The 15,974-nt window shown below is 43.1% G+C and overlaps 2 protein-coding genes across 2 annotated transcripts in view; one reads left to right on the top strand and one right to left on the bottom strand.

The window, feature by feature from the left end:
- The window catches only part of RMDN1 (regulator of microtubule dynamics 1), a 38,360-nt gene extending 23,567 nt beyond the window's left edge, over positions 1–14,793 (bottom strand). The window contains 5 exon segments of the mRNA XM_065399130.1: positions 5,024–5,111; positions 11,961–12,078; positions 14,404–14,511; positions 14,513–14,661; positions 14,664–14,793. Coding sequence (XP_065255202.1) covers positions 5,024–5,111; positions 11,961–12,078; positions 14,404–14,511; positions 14,513–14,661; positions 14,664–14,775 — 575 coding nt within the window. The 5' untranslated portion in view covers positions 14,776–14,793.
- Positions 14,794–15,215: 422 nt separating this feature from the next.
- CPNE3 (copine 3) overlaps positions 15,216–15,974 on the top strand; it is a 68,414-nt gene continuing 67,655 nt past the window's right edge. The window contains exon 1 of the mRNA XM_065400068.1: positions 15,216–15,317. The gene's annotated coding sequence lies outside the window, so the exon portion shown is untranslated. The remainder of the gene's footprint in view (positions 15,318–15,974) is intronic.

The following is a 15,974-nucleotide window of genomic DNA, read 5'->3' as shown; positions in this document are numbered from 1 at the left end:
TTGGTTGTTGCTCTCTTGCTTGGTCTGCAGACTGGATACACAAAGTACTGCTGTTTTCTCTGCGAATGGGATAGTCGTGCAAGAGATTCCCACTACATCAAGAAAGATTGGCCACTCCGACAGTCATTGGAGCCTGGGAGGAAAAGTGTTCAGCATCCACCACTTGTTGAATCAAGGAAGATTTTGTTACCACCCTTACACATCAAGCTGGGTCTGATGAAGAACTTTGTCAAGGCCATTGACAAAACACAAGCAGCTTTCAAGTACCTCCGTGGAAAATTTCCAAGGTTAAGTGAAGCTAAGATAAAGGAAGGTGTCTTTGTTGGTCCTCAGATTCGTGAACTTCTTCGAGATGATGCATTTGACCATGCACTGCGTGGCAAGGAAAAGACGGCATGGAAAGCCTTCCAGTTAGTGGCAATAAATTTTCTTGGAAACAATAAGGCAGACAATTACAGGTTGTTGGTGGAAAACCTCCTTAAGGCATACAAAAGCCTTGGTTGCAACATGTCACTAAAGATACATTTTTTGCACTCTCATCTAGATTTTTTTCCACTGAACTGCGGAGCAGTGAGCGATGAGCACGGCGAGCGATTTCACCAGGACATTGCAACAATGGAGAAACGCTATCAGGGCAAATGGATCCCATCAATGCTTGCAGACTATTGCTGGACAATGACAAGAGATGCTCCATTTAATGAATACAAGAGACAAGCCAAGAAGCGCCGAGTAGACACTGAATAGGACTAAAGTATGTACAGAATAGTTTTTTGCCTTTTGTTTCATAATCAATTTTATTTATATAACCCTTTTGCTGATTTTTAAAGTGTTACATAAACAGGACAGGTGAAATATTATCATGTAAAGCAACCATAAACACATGAAAAGACCTAGGTTTACAATTTATGATTAAAACTCTACTATCTACACAATATACATAGACATAAAATGTAAAAACTTAAATATCTTAGAAACAGTAGCCAATCAGTTGTTTTAATTGTCATATTTGAATTCAGCACATCAAAATACATAATAAATAGCACATTTTATCTCTGAAGCAGACGACTTCTCAAAAATTGTAGACCAGTGTGACAAGATAGGGATATGGGTTCCGTCTATCGCCTCACCACAGTTTGGGAATCCCATTGCAGCAAAGCCATCCACTATGACCTGCACGTTTCCCAGAGTCACTACCCTTGATATCAGCAGGTCTTTCATTGCGTTGGCTACTTCGATGACAGCAGCCCCCACAGTAGATTTGCCCACTCCAAATTGATTCCCGACTGACCGGTAGCTGTCTGGCGTTGCAAGCTTCCACAGAGCTATCGCCACTCGCTTCTCAACTGTGAGGGCTGCTCTCATCCTGGTATTCTGGCACTTCAGGGCAGGGGAAAGCAAGTCACAAAGTTCCATGAAAGTGCCCTTACGCATGCGAAAGTTTCGCAGCCACTGGGAATCATCCCACACCTGCAACACGATGCGGTCCCACCAGTCTGTGCTTGTTTCCCGGGCCCAGAATCGGCGTTCCACGCCATGAACCTGCCCCAGTAACACCATGATTTGCACATTGCTGGGGCCTGTACTTTGTGAGAGGTCTATGTCCATGTCAATTTCCTCATCACTCTCGTCGCAGCGCTGCAATCGCTGCAATCGCCTCCTCGCCTGGTTTTGCTTTGGCATGTTCTGGCTCTGCATATACTCCAGGACAATGCGCGTGGTGTTCATAGTGCTCATAATTGCTGCGGTGATCTGAGCGGGCTCCATGATCCCAGTGCTATGGCGTCTGGGCTGAAAAAAGGCGCGAAACTATTGTCTGACAGAGGGAGGGAGGGGCGAGTGACGACATGGCTTACAGGGAATTAAAATCAACAAAGGTGGCTGTGTATCAGGGAGAAACACAAACAACTGTCACACAGAATTGCCCCCCCAAAGATTGAACTCAAAACCCTGGGTTTAGCAGGCCGTTGATTTCACGGAGGGGGAAGCAAATGAATACAGAACAAAACTGGTCCATCTATTTTTTACATCTTAAGCTGGCAGCAGATGGTGCAGCATGACTGATAGCCATCGGCATCTTCTGGGTGCTTGTCAGAAAATGCTGTATTACGACTGCTAGCCATCAACGTCAAGACCGTTCAATAGGACTGCCGGCAGGACTGAGTCTCCAGGAGACAAAACATGTCTGCCCAGGTGCCTCTGACCGAACTCACTGAGGAATATGATGATGATGGATATCAATCGTAATACACCATCCACTGCCAAAAGGCAAGGAGCTGCTGCTATATAGCAATGCAGCCCCACGTCTGCCAGCACCCAGATGACATATGGTGACGGTGAGCTGAGCTGAGCGGGCTCCATGCTTGCCGTGGTTTGTTGTCTGCACAGGTAACCCAGGTAAAAAGGCGCGAATCGATTGTCTGCTGTTGCTCTGACGGAGGGGGAGGGGCCTGACGACATGTACCCAGAACCCCCCGCGACACAGTTTTTGCATCATCAGGCATTGGGATCTCAACCCAGAATTCCAATGGGCGGCGGAGACTGCGGGAACTGTGGGATAGCTACCCACAGTGCAACGCTCCGGAAGTCGACGCTAGCCTCGGTACTGTGGACGCGGTCCGCCGACTTAATGCACTTAGAGCATTTTATGTGGGGACATACACAATCGACTGTATAAAACCGATTTCTATAAAACCGGCTTCTATAAATTTGACCTAATTTCGTAGTGTAGACATACCCTTAGTTACTATGTCACCTGACTGCATATACACAGATTTTTATTGTGCCATTGGTATTCACTGCATTTTACAAAGATGACAGATCTCAGTATCAATGAGTTAGTTAAATACAATTCCTCTGTTTTCATACGCTGCCTAAAGTTTTCTATTTTGAACTCTAAGATTAAATAACAATTTATGAACGTTTCAAAAGTCAGCGATTATTGTGAGACTGTGGGTAGAGAAGCTGAATCTAGAAATAGGAATGCTGGGTGTCAAAAAACAGGCAGTTTCTAACACATTGTCAAACAAAGGATAGTTAAGTTTAGAACCTCAATACAAAATGTTTTTCGGGCAAGGTATTAAATATGGCACTACTACTCTGTTTACTGGATAGTTCTGCTCTAGGTACTGACCTAGCATAGAACTAAGTGACTCAGTCTCCAAGCTGTTCCTATAATTTTTGTGCCTACGTGCCTCCCCCTAAGAGAATTTTCAGCTTCCTTATGACTTGGTGTTTCTCTGGGACCACTCCTTTCCCCTTCTGATGGGGTGGAAACAACCCAGCCCAGCTCTCAAGGTTCCTCCATAAAGCCCTGGGGTACATCTAATCCACAAGAAAGAGATGGCCAGCCAGCCACCCCTTCCCCTGAAGGAGGGCAATCTAAAGAAAAACCTCAGAGGGTAATCTGCTTTTTCCTTTACACGGTCCTGTCTCAGTCTGCACAATGGTTTTTTTTTGTGTGTCCAACTAAGACATATGGGCAGGAGTAATACTCTCTGTGGTCAAGAACCCCTTCCTTGGCAGAAGCGAAATAAAAGTAAGAAGAAAAGAGCTGGTGAGCAGTACAGTGAAAAACAGCAGGAATGCTCCTAGAGTTGGGAGAATTTTTGCCTCAATACATGAGGTGTGGGCTCTTTCCCTGATTTAATAATACATAAATACTCCTCTACCTTGATATAACGCTGTCCTCAGGAGCCAAAAAATCTTACTGCGTTATAGGTGAAACCATGTTATATTGAACTTGGTTTGATCCGCCAGAGTGCGCAGCCCCACCCCCCAGAGCGCTGCTTTACTGCGTTATATCCGAATTCGTGTTATATCGGGGTAGAGGTGTACTGGTTGTCTTCTCCCACTCCTCTAGCTTCCATTAGTGAATTCTAAGGCTAGGCCTACACTACGGGGGGCGGGAGGGGGTCGACCGAAGATACGCAACTTCAGCTACGTGAATAGCGTAGCTGAAGTTGCGTATTTTAGGTCGACTTACCTGGCTGTGAGGACGGCGGCGAGTCGACCGCTGCCGCTCCGCCGTCGACTCCGCTTCCGCCTCTTGCAGTGGTGGATTTCCAGAGTCGACGGCAGACCAATCAGGGATCGATTTTATCGCGTCTTCACTAGACGCGATAAGTCGATCCCCAATAGATCGATTGCTACCCGCCGATCCGGCGGGTAGTGAAGACGTGCCCTAAGTGTCCCTCTCTCCCCCATTAGCGAAATCTTCTCCCTGCCACCCACCCCTTTTCTTTACATGGCTCCTTTCTTCCTATGGGCCACTCTGCTCCCCCTCCTCTCAGGTCCAAGCCTCTCTGCTCCTCCTTCACCCCAGCACAAAAGAACGGATGGTCCTACCACTCTGCTTTCTATCACCTCCTTCTCTTACTGAAAAAGAGCAAGAGGTTCAAAGGCTGCTCTGTTCCCTGTACTTCTGTTACAGGAGCTGGGACACTTGAACCGCTCTGTTCTCTTCTTTCTCCCTTCCCTCCAGCAAAGGAGTCAGAACCGACTCAGTCCAGTCATGCTGGCAAAATTTCTATTTGCCTATGGCCAGCAGGTGTGTTTTGTACAGTAGCAAACACATTGTCAGCTCTGTAACACAGTGACGCCCCCCGCCTCTTCCAAGCCCACAGAGCTGCCATTCACTTGCTAGGGGATTAGGATGAAGCAATACTACTGCTCTGTCCCACATCTCTACTAGAATACTTGCACACTAGAGTCTTTATTTAACCTTCTAACATATACTAGGGAAAGCAGGAGGAGTGCCCACCAACTTTCTTATAAGAACATTATTCTCAGGGGCCCTGTGCCAATGAAAAAGCTATCAGAGTGCCAATCCTCTGCTGCCCAAACTGAGCCTGACTATGAACCAGGTCCTTCCTTCTACATTGAAAGGGAAGAAAATTCAGGAGATTTTCTCTCTTACTGCAAAAAGGTGCAAGCTGGGTGCTCAGTGCTATCATATTTACTGTATTAGTTAACATGAACTGATAAAGGGGAGCTTCATGTGGGGATATTCAATACAGTGAAATACCTGTTTTTGTGCTGGGTCAGCAACTGATAGAGCTTTTTGGTTTCTCCACTCCCATATAGGTAGTCTGCTTGCTCTATGATTTCCTCAACTTCAAAAGGGGTACGGATGGTGGAAAGAGAAGACAAAAAGATTAATAAATACGATAGCCTACCAGATAAGCAACAATATTTCAAAGTACAACAATCCAACAGGCTGCTAGCCAAAGTACCCTGAAACACAAAAAATCAGCAGACAAAAAATCAGCACTAAGACAGGGTCAAACAACTATTTCCTAACAAATATAAAGTGTTTCCAATTTCAAATTGGCTATCTATACTATACTAACTTTTAGCAGCCATGGGATACAGAATTGTACCAACTTTGTTTATTTTCAATAAACAACTTCTGGGAACAGAAACAACATAAAAAAAAATTACTCTATGAAACTATAAAACAGCCCTTAGCAACAGACAGTGTTAGAAGTGTAACAGATTTTAGAATGTTAGTCTGATGACCTCACAATGGCAGAACAGAAAATGTTTGGTTTAGGTTTTGGTGATGAATAAGGACTTGTCTACAGTGCAATTAAAAACCAACGGCTTGCCTGGGACAGCTGACTTGGGCTCGGGCCAAGGGTCTGCTTAATTGAAGTGTAGACATTCGGCTCGGGCTGGAGCTTGAGCTCTGGAACCCGAACATCTACACCGCAATTAAACAGCCCTTTAGCTCAAGCCTCACAAGCCCAAATCAGTTGACTCAGGCTAGCCAAGGATGTCCAGTCACAGTGTAGACACATCCTAAGTGATCAGAACATGGAGCGTGTGGTAGGCCAGGGACTGAAATATAGCAAGGTAAAGTGGATGAATGCAGTAAGGGTCACTTAGTATCGGACTGATCCTTCCATGTATTTTCTTCATAATTTGTTGCAGGGTGACTTATGTTTTCAGTCTTAAATCATTATTTTGTATATAACCAGCAGCACATATACAAATAATTCAAAAGTATTAAGATACATTAGTGATATAATGCTTTTTAAAATATTGTGGGTTCTGGCAATCAGAGATAAGGGCTCCACAGTTACAGTAGTAATCAAAGTAGTACTGTAACATGCATGAGGCCACAGACAATGAAACTGGAGAAAATTTTATTAAATGAACCAAAATTGGGCTTTTCAGTCCAGCTTGCCATTTTATCAAAGTTTTGCTGAATTAAGCCCTTAGCAGTTGCACAAGCACCTGTTTTTTAAAACTAGAGTGTCATAAATTTTTGTTTTTAATACCACATTTTTCCCCCCACAGAGCTCTTCCGGGTTTACTTTGTAGGTTCCTAAATAGGCTTAGCACACCCTGCATTCCCAGTAACTGCAAGTCCCCCATTCTACATAATAATAATAAATACCTAGGTCTTATTTATGAAGATACAGGTCTTTGTCTGGTCATTCTTATTGTTTATCATCCCGCACCAAGCAAATACATGAAGTTAGTGTTTTTGAAACTGGAACAAAGCGTGTCATGGGTTGGATTTAAGTAAAAAAGATAAATAAGATAACCGTACTCAGAGAGTTATTAATGGTTCCCAATCCTGCTGGAAAGGCATAATGAGTGGGGTTCCGCAGGGGTCTGTTTTGGGACCGGCTCTGTTCAATATCTTCATTAACGACTTAGATATTGGCATAGAAAGTATGCTTATTAAGTTTGCGGATGATACCAAACTGGGAGGGATTGCAACTGCTTTGGAGGACAGGGTCATAATTCAAAATGATCTGGACAAATGGGAGAAATGGTCTGAGTTAAACAGGATGAAGTTTAACAAAGACAAATGCAAAGTGCTCCACTTAGGAAGAAAAAATCAGTTTCACACATACAGAATGGGAAGAGACTGTCTAGGAAGGAGTACGGCAGAAAGGGATCTAGGGGTTATAGTGGACCACAAACTAAATATGAGTCAACAGTGTGATGCTGTTGCAAAAAAAGCAAACATGATTCTGGGATGTATTAACAGGTGTGTTGTGAGCAAGACACGAGAAGTCATTCTTCCGCTCTTCTCTGCTCTGGTTAGGCCTCAGCTGGAGTATTGTGTCCAGTTCCGGGCACCGCATTTTAAGGAAGATGTGGAGAAATTGGAAAGGGTCCAGAGAAGAGCAACAAGAATGATTAAAGGTCTTGAGAACATGACCTATGAAGGAAGGCTGAAAGAATTGGGTTTGTTTAGTTTGGAAAAGAGAAGACTGAGAGGGGACATGATAGCAGTTTTCAGGTATCTAAAAGGGTGTCATAAGGAGGAGGGAGAAAACTTGTTCACCTTAGCCTCTAAGGATAGAACAAGAAGCAATGGGCTTAAACTGCAGCAAGGGAGGTTTAGGTTGGACATTAGGAAAAAGTTCCTAACTGTCAGGGTGGTTAAACACTGGAATAAATTGCCTAGGGAGGTTGTGGAATCTCCATCTCTGGAGATATTTAAGAGTAGGTTAGATAAATGTCTATCAGGGATGGTCTAGACAGTATTTGGTCCTGCCATGCGGGCAGGGGACTGGACTCGATGACCTCTCGAGGTCCCTTCCAGTCCTAGAATCTATGAATCTATGAATCTATATGTTAAAAATGAACATACCTCCACATTTACAACCTGGAAAGTTAGAAGCTGTACTATTCTCTAGTATTTTTTCCATATTTTGGCTACCAGAGTTGTTTAATTTAATTTCACCCACAATATTAAGGAGTTTAATATTTACTAAATATCTTAAAAGGTGACAATTTTAATTTGTGTTTTCTCTTCAATGGTGTTGCTATCCCAAATAATAAGTTTAACATTTTGCTTTTTCCCCATATTAATTCTGTATCATAACCTTCCAAAGTTTAAATTTCAGATAATGGAAATGGTGGGATAAGACTCATTCACACCACACAGTAATTATGTGAATAAAACATAGTTTTGTTCCACAAATTGATATACCAAATATGGTTGAAGGGTTCTACCATGATCATAAATAAAAGACATAAAAGAATGTGAGTATCTTGCTTAGGTTTCTCTTCCCAATTAAAAACAAGGTGTTCCATCTGATAATCCTATTTTTGCCATAGGTTTGTTATATTTTGATTTAATCATTTTTTTAAAGAATGACCACATCCAACCATTGTTGGGTTTTTTAATTGTTGCTAGAAGGAAACTTCACCCTTGTCAAAGGCCTTCCCAGTATCTAGACTACCTAGCTTTCTTCTTCTTCTTAACTCTTCAATTATGCTTATTATTCTACTAAAGTCTTCCATGTGACAAAGCCTCTTCCGATCCAAATATACAAATTTAGGCCCTTTGATTCTAACAAAAACATTTGCATAGATGTATAACTTTAAGATATGAATAATCTATTGAAGTTGATGAAAATACTCAAAGTTAAGCATTTGTGTTTTACAGGAGTAGCCACAATTACTTTCGCAATCCTTAAAACTGCAGTGTTTATGAAAGTTTTATAATCCTGTTTTAACATGAGGCGCGTGATCTACAAGAGTCAAGCCTTTACTGAATCTTGATTTGGTTTGAAAGACAGTCAGCCTGTACCTAAATTAAACTGGAGATTTTTCTTTTTCAATTTTGTAGTTGAATACTTTCATAAGTAAATGCGTCGTTTGGGTCTAGAACGCACAATATTTTGCTGCAAAACCACTCACTCCAGGTGCTTTCCTCGAGTGAAGATGTTATACAGCTTTGGAGACTTCATTTCCCCCAATCCCACCCCAGCTCCAATTTGTCTATGTAAAGTGTAGGTAGGTTTCTTAGTTACATGCTTTTATTTCTGTTATAGGTACCTGGGATTCAGATGGCCATAGCAATTGATAAAATAATTAAGTTTCTTAATCTGGATCCATTATTAATTTTCCAGATTTATCTATCCCATAGCTTCTATTTATAGCTTGAGTGCTGCTCTTAATGTACACACTGAGGCACTTTTCTGTTTTTACCTCTATTCATACATGTGCTTTATGAAATTAATTTTTTGGCTTTTCAAAGGTTAATTGCCTATGTTCTTGTCTAGTACTTAAATGTCCATTTCCTTATTTTCAATTTTTATGTGAATATCCTATTATTTGATCCATTGGTGTTCATCTCTTTAAAGAGTTTTGAATTTTAACTTATACAATTTTTCTAATTTTTTTTTCTGTGAGAGAAAGGCTGTCAAGAGTCTACTCCGTCAAACCTAGCTATGAACTAAATTGTGTGGTGAGCATCCTCTCCAACATCTTTCACTGGCAACATGTGATGGGTAAATCTAAAAGTATTCATTTAAGGAGACACTGTCAAAAACTTCAGGGCTTATTTTCATTCTTCCATTGTTTGCACTGCCCTTATTAGATGCTTAAAAATAACACTTCTTCTGTTTCTTTCTTGACCATTGGTAAATATTGTTTGTAATTTTTATTAATAAAGGAAGGCATAAGCTAACACAGCATATGATTACTGACTTTTGTTCAAGAGTTTTTATAGGGATATCAGCACATTTCTGTGAATAATTTGAGTTAAATTAGTTTCCCCTCTGATAGGAGAAGTCGGATTCTACAGCAGTAATAAAATACTTTACAGAGAATATTTAATAAAATAAAAATGCATTTAAGTGACACAGAAATACTTACTTGGTATTAATAATGTATGCTTGTTTATTTTTCAATCATGTATTAGTTTCTAAAACAGAAAATCAAAGGAGGTAGGCCTTACAATGCTATTTGCTGTTGTGTGGATTTTACAACACACTGATAGCTTGTCATTGCTTTTTTTTGCTATCAAATAATATTTTCAAGTTTATTTCTCTTATTGCATATTAATATTCACATGACAATTTACTGTGCCTAATTTGTAGAGAGATGGAGAATAAAATGGCTAGTCGTGATATAAATACAACATTTTGGCTCCTTAATTTTGACTGTTAGAAGTTCACAGAACAAGATTATTTCTATAAAATATGAATCAGATGCAGCACAGACCTGACAAACTAAAACACAGTTAGGAATTATGACTGAGTTAACTAGATTCTTTACCTATTTCAAAGTACTGAGATGCTCTCAGTATCTCAGAACTTGCCTTACCCTTACAGAAGAGCTAGACCATGACCTATTAAAGTACTGCAGATTTTGCCTTTCTTGGGCAAAAGTTTATTTTTGACAATATTCATTTAATTGTCCTTGGGTAGCCCTGGGTTAACACCTAAGGGAAATGTTTTGATTTCTCTTATAAGAAATGGCTTGGTTCAGCCAGCCTTCTAATTCCTCTTCTAGTAACATGGACCCCTTAATACAGCTATTGTTCCCTTAGTTGTTGCTCTCTTGCCACTGTCTCTTCAGAATTCAATGACATTTTCACCACATATAAAGAATATCTAAGTTCAGTATTTTACGTATAAATATAATAATGAAGAGGGCCTCAAGGCCAAAAGCAATCTTAAGCATGCAAGTTTGCAAATCGACACGTTTTCCATGGTTTCAAGTTGTTTCTCCACAAGCTTCAGGTTTCCATTAGGCCCTCTGACAGTGATGACATTTTTCTCTCAAATTCCACTATTTTCAATATTCACCACTCAGTTCAGTACTACTGAAGTAATTGACTAATTATTTTAGGTTTGCTGGAAACTTTCTATTAATCTCCACAGCTGTCAGTAGATGCTTATCGGATTTAATATGTTGATTGAAATTTCAAAAGCGATGCTGTCAAGTCAAATCTTTTCTAAAACGTTTTTCTTCCCTCTGTTAAACACCATCTTGTATTCCCTCATGAATTTTGAGCAGTTCTAATCTGGCTTGGTGTCTGCTAACTTGCCCTAAGGGCTCTGGTCACTTGATTTTTCCTGCTTTGCTTTATTTGTGTACAGAAAGTTGTCGGTAGGTTCTTTTATGTGCTCAGAGCTATAATAGTCTTTAAAAATGACATCAAGTGGCAAGATTTGTACAGCTACTTTTTTCAGTCCAGTGCTCTGTAATTATTAAAAGAGTGAAGCCTAACTTAAATATAGCTTAAATGGAGGCAAAAATCAAGATATGCCCAATATTTCTAGTTATTTCTAAAACCTTGTGGAAAATGAAGCTCTGAAGAATGGAATCTACCTAATCAACAACCAGTCCGTGGACCAGTGCCGGTCCCTGAGATCTCCCTGACAGTTTAGGAAGGCAGCAAGCCGGTCCCTGATATCAAAAAGGTTGAAAACACTGCACTAAAGGACACAGCACTTAGGCAAAACGCTCACCTCAATACCTGGGAGAAGACAAAGGAGTATGAAGACGGAGGATCATTGTTTCTACTGCAGTGAGTACAATGTTTTTTTCTTCTGCAAGAATCCTCATTTGGAGCTTATTTGGAAAAAAAGATGTATAAAATTTCCAAGAAATTCAGCAGCCTGGGAAGCATTTAGAGAGCTAGCATTGTAGTGATTTAATTTTGATCAGAATAATACATGTAAAGACTACTTAAAACAAGGCTTTAGACTGAATCTTTGATATTTTACTATATTTCCAAAGATTCCAGCACTTACATTTCAGACCAAGACATTTTGCTCCATTTCTAGCTAAAATCATGAGCCCAATGCTGCTATGATGTGGATTTCCACTAGTACCAAACTTCTAATTCTACAGTTGAATCAAAGATTAATAGCTCTATTCTGAATCCCAAATTCAACCTTACCTCCCAACAAAGACTTCAAAGGAACAGCATCTGTGTCACAAGCTTATTTTACCCACACAGCAAAGTTTTGGCTACATTCGTAGTGATATTTCTGAGAAGTGAGCCATGCTAAACAAGAACTTCACTGTTTATTTAGTTCAAAGGTAGCCTACAGTTGAACAGATTATATAAAAATAGCCTATAGTGGAGATATTGGAAAGCCTTACATAAAACGCTTCTCACAAAGTTTTGGTACTGTAAAGAAGTGCCAAGTCTGCATCTGAATGACCTCAGGACATTTGAATTCATAGAGCTTTACCTTTGACACTAGCATGAACCACAGCAGAGTGAGAAATAGAGTTGTAAGCTTCATAACCCAAGTAAGACACTGCTGAGAGTGCAAGCCCTCTTCTGAAAAGAGTTAATTTTCCAAACACCTGAAAAGAAAAATAAAGTAAGTTTATAATCTGCTATAAGATTTGACAAAGCTGCTCTGCAGCTCTCTGGATTACATTCCAATCTTATGTATCCAAGAGGCTCTCAGAAGTTACAGAATAACAATAATAGGAACACTTCAAGGTTTCATTTTTTACTGTGCAAACAGGAAACTGGGCTTTGGGAATTGATTCATTATTATACTTTGGAACATGAACCTAGTACTAGTAACATGAAGAAAGAACTACAAAAGTAACTATGTTTAATTGTGCAAAGAATACAAGACAAAACAATAAGCAAGAATACAGATGTTGTTTGGTAAAAACTGAATTAAAATATGCTCTGATGAGTAAGCAACTTAGAAAAAAAGTCAAAAAGTGTCATGTTTTAATTTCCTAATGATAAAGGCTGAGTCAAACTATGAGTTATTTTCCTCCTGCTTCAAGTGTAATTGCAAACTTTGCAGGTAGCCTAAACTTTTGCCTGAAACCCACAAATATAATTGACTTGGAAGGATCTCTTCATCTCTTAACTGATTTGATGCTCAAATTGTATTCAGACTGTCTTTGCTAATTTTGTCACTTTGCTAAATCAAATACCTGCTCATTAGCAGACTTGTAATTGAGAATGTCATGGTTTGTGTGTTTTAAGACACCAAAACCAGAAATACTGATTTAAGTGTTGAGAACTTGACATGCTATTTATGCTACAACAAGCATACACATCCAAGGCCTGGTCTACACTAGAGTTAGGTCAATGCAAGGCATCTTACGTTAACCTAACCGTGAAAGTGTCTACACCTAAATTTCGCTCCTGCCAACCTAACTGCCCCGCTATACTGTCTTAATAACTCCACCTCCACAAGCATCATAGAGTCAAGGTCGATGTAGTTAGGCCAATGCAGTGTCAGTGTAGACACTGTGTTCCTTATGTCAACTGCTACTGGCTTTCAGGAGCTATCCCACAATGCCCCACATTGACAGTACAATCGATACAAGTGTTCCTGGTTAGGATGCGCACTGTTGATGCAAGGAGCGAAGCGCAGACATGCACAAGCGATGTAATTACAACGGCTGCTGTATGCCAATGTAAATTAGGTTGACTTAATTTTACAGTGTAGACATGGCCTAAGTCATGCAACCCTTAAAACATTATTACTTTTGTAGATCATAAACCCAGCTATTTTAGAAGCCAGAATATCATCCGTCACCAATAATTCCTATTTATTTCTTCATATTCCTTTCTACATGGCTCAATTTAGCATTCAATTGCCACACGTGAAAAAATGACAGAGTCCTGTGGCACCTTATAGACTAACAGACAATAAGCTTTCGTGGGTGAATACCCACTGCATCTGACGAAGTGGGTATTCACCCACAAAAGCTTATGCTCCAATACGTCTGTTAGGGCTGGTCTACACTGGGGGGGGAGGAGGGGGAGGGTCGATCTAGGATACGCAACTTCAGCTACAAGAACAACGTAGCTGAAATTGATGTATCTTAGATCAATTTACCTCGGGTCCTCACGGTGCGGGATCGACGGCCGCGGCTCCCCCGTCAACTCCGCTTCCGCCTCTTGCTCTGGTGGAGTTCTGGAGTCAACGGGGAGCGCGTTCAGGGATCGATTTAGCGCGTCTAGATGAGACGCGATAAATTGATCGCCGATAGATCGATTACTACCCACCGATCCGGTGGGTAGTGAAGACGTACCCTAAGTCTATAAGGTGCCACAGGATTTTGTCACTTTTTACAGATCCGGACTAACACGGCTACCCCTCTGACACATGAAAAAATGAAACCTTAAACAGTGACGAGGAAGCAGATTATTTCCCCCAGTTGCCATGACACTAAAAGTAAAAGCTTCAATCAGTGTAAACGAGGGCATCAAGAAGACAGTCATTGCCGACCCATAGTGGACCAGGAACCAAGTGTAGTACAGCTCAGAAAAGACAAGCAATGTGTAACTTGTTTGGGACTGTCTGTGTGGACAGAAGGCATCTGACTCCTCTAGAAGTAGGTCACATCATGCATTGCTTTAACCATGAGCTCTGCCGCTGTGTTTTGGGCTGATACTAGTAAGGGCAGCGTCTGGGCAGCAGGCGGGCCTGACATGTTGCGGTGCTATAGTTAGCAGTGTTTGAGGAAGGGAATACCTGTTCATGTTTGTCTTGAGCCCTGTGGCTAACTAGGTCTTGACTTGACCTGCACTTTCTAGAAGTGACTGGACAGGGATCAATGGCAGCTCGGCCCGGCCCCCTCCACCCAAGCAGGGAGATGAAAGAGGGTGCGAGGCCCGAGTGCGCCCAGCCCTGCAGACCGCAGGTTTACACCGGGAAGGGGCGTGGGGGGCTCCTGCAAGGGATGGACCGGGGGCGGTGGATAGGAGGCTTCGATCGCAAGGAGAAGAACCCCTGAAAGAATCTCCGCTCCGGCAGGGACGGTCTCTCTCCGGCGGGCCTGACAGGCTGGGGCAGCGGCCTGGCCGGGGCGCTGGCCTGTGACTGTCCCGGCGGAGAGGGGCGGGAAAGGGTCCCCAGAGCGCGTCTCCGACGCGGGGCTCAGTGTCCACTTCTGCCGCCTGCCCACCTGCGCCTGCCGCCACCAGCCGCGTCTCACGCCTCCAGCCTCGGGCAGGAGCCGCTTCCCCACCCAGGCGGCGCCTCGGCCCAGAGGCCTCAGGATAATAACCGCTGCCGCCATGATGCGTCACCCCGTGCTTGGCCCGACCCGCCTGCATCCTGGGGAACCTAGTAAGAGCGCCCGACCGGAAACGGTCCGTGTGCAACAATGTCCGGGTCATACGGGACCGGGCCTCCTGTGTCGACAGGCTGCAGTCAGTGCACGGTAGCGTCCGAGTAGGACACATGACCTCACTCTTTCCGTTCCGCCCGTTGAGTTCTCCGCTCTTCCCCCCATTCCTTAGAGGGAAGTGTTGGGGGCGGGACTAAAGCAGAGTCTCTGCGGGGGCAAAGTAGGAGGAGGGGGAGGGGGGAATTGGGATCACGTGGCCTCAGCCGCCCCTGGACGAAACGAACATCCCCGTGCGAGAATTTCATGGCTGTCAGCGGGGGCGTGTCGCGCGCATGCGCTGTTGCGCCCGTTTGGGGGCGGAGCGGTAGACGGGCGTGCTCGGGGGCGGAGCGTAGGGTGGGGAGCCTGTGGGGGGCCGTGTTATTGCTTCGCTTTCTGGCTCCAGCCGCTTCCTGTCTTGGTCCCGGGGCTTGGACCCTCAGCGGCGACAGGTGAGTGAGGCCGCGGCCGGTGGCGGTGAGTGAGGCTAGGGCAGTGGGCCGCGGGCCGCTGTGGTCTGGCCATGGGGAGGGGGGCGGATAGAGGGAGCGCGGGCAGGGGCATGGCGGATCGGGGGCGCGGCCAGAGCGGGCGGTTGCCTGTAGCGGATGGATTGGGGGGAGCGGAGGAGGAGGCAATTAAGTGGGCGGGGCAGTTGGAGAGTGGGGACGCAGGTGGTGTTAGGGGTTAAGGGAGGGGCGGGGTCTGCCCCTTGCAAACCCCTTTGCTGGATCGGGATCTATTTGTGTAAATAACGGAGTTAACTCCCTGTTTACGTTGCCTGGAGGTTCGTTCCCCGAACCCCCCACGGCATAGGAGGGGCTGTCTGCCTGGCTGTGGGTAAAGTGCACAGGGTGGATGTTTCTGCAGTTTAAATATTTCCCGGAAGTTGCTTTATTAAGTCTTTTCACATCCCTGGTAGGTAAATGCTTTTGCTATTTCACAGTTAGGGAAACTGAGGCACGGAAGTTAAGTGATTTGCACAAAGTCATCACATGATTTACAGTAAGCGAGTTGCAGAGCCAAAAGTAAAGCCTAGGAGTGATGTCTTCCTTGTGTGTTGTAACCACTACCTCATGTTCCAGTTAACAGAATAATCCAGATTAGCG

Source organism: Emys orbicularis, chromosome 2, assembly GCF_028017835.1.
Source record: "Emys orbicularis isolate rEmyOrb1 chromosome 2, rEmyOrb1.hap1, whole genome shotgun sequence".
In the NCBI taxonomy this organism is placed as follows: Eukaryota; Metazoa; Chordata; order Testudines; family Emydidae; genus Emys; species Emys orbicularis.
This window is presented reverse-complemented; position numbering and strand designations above follow the sequence as displayed.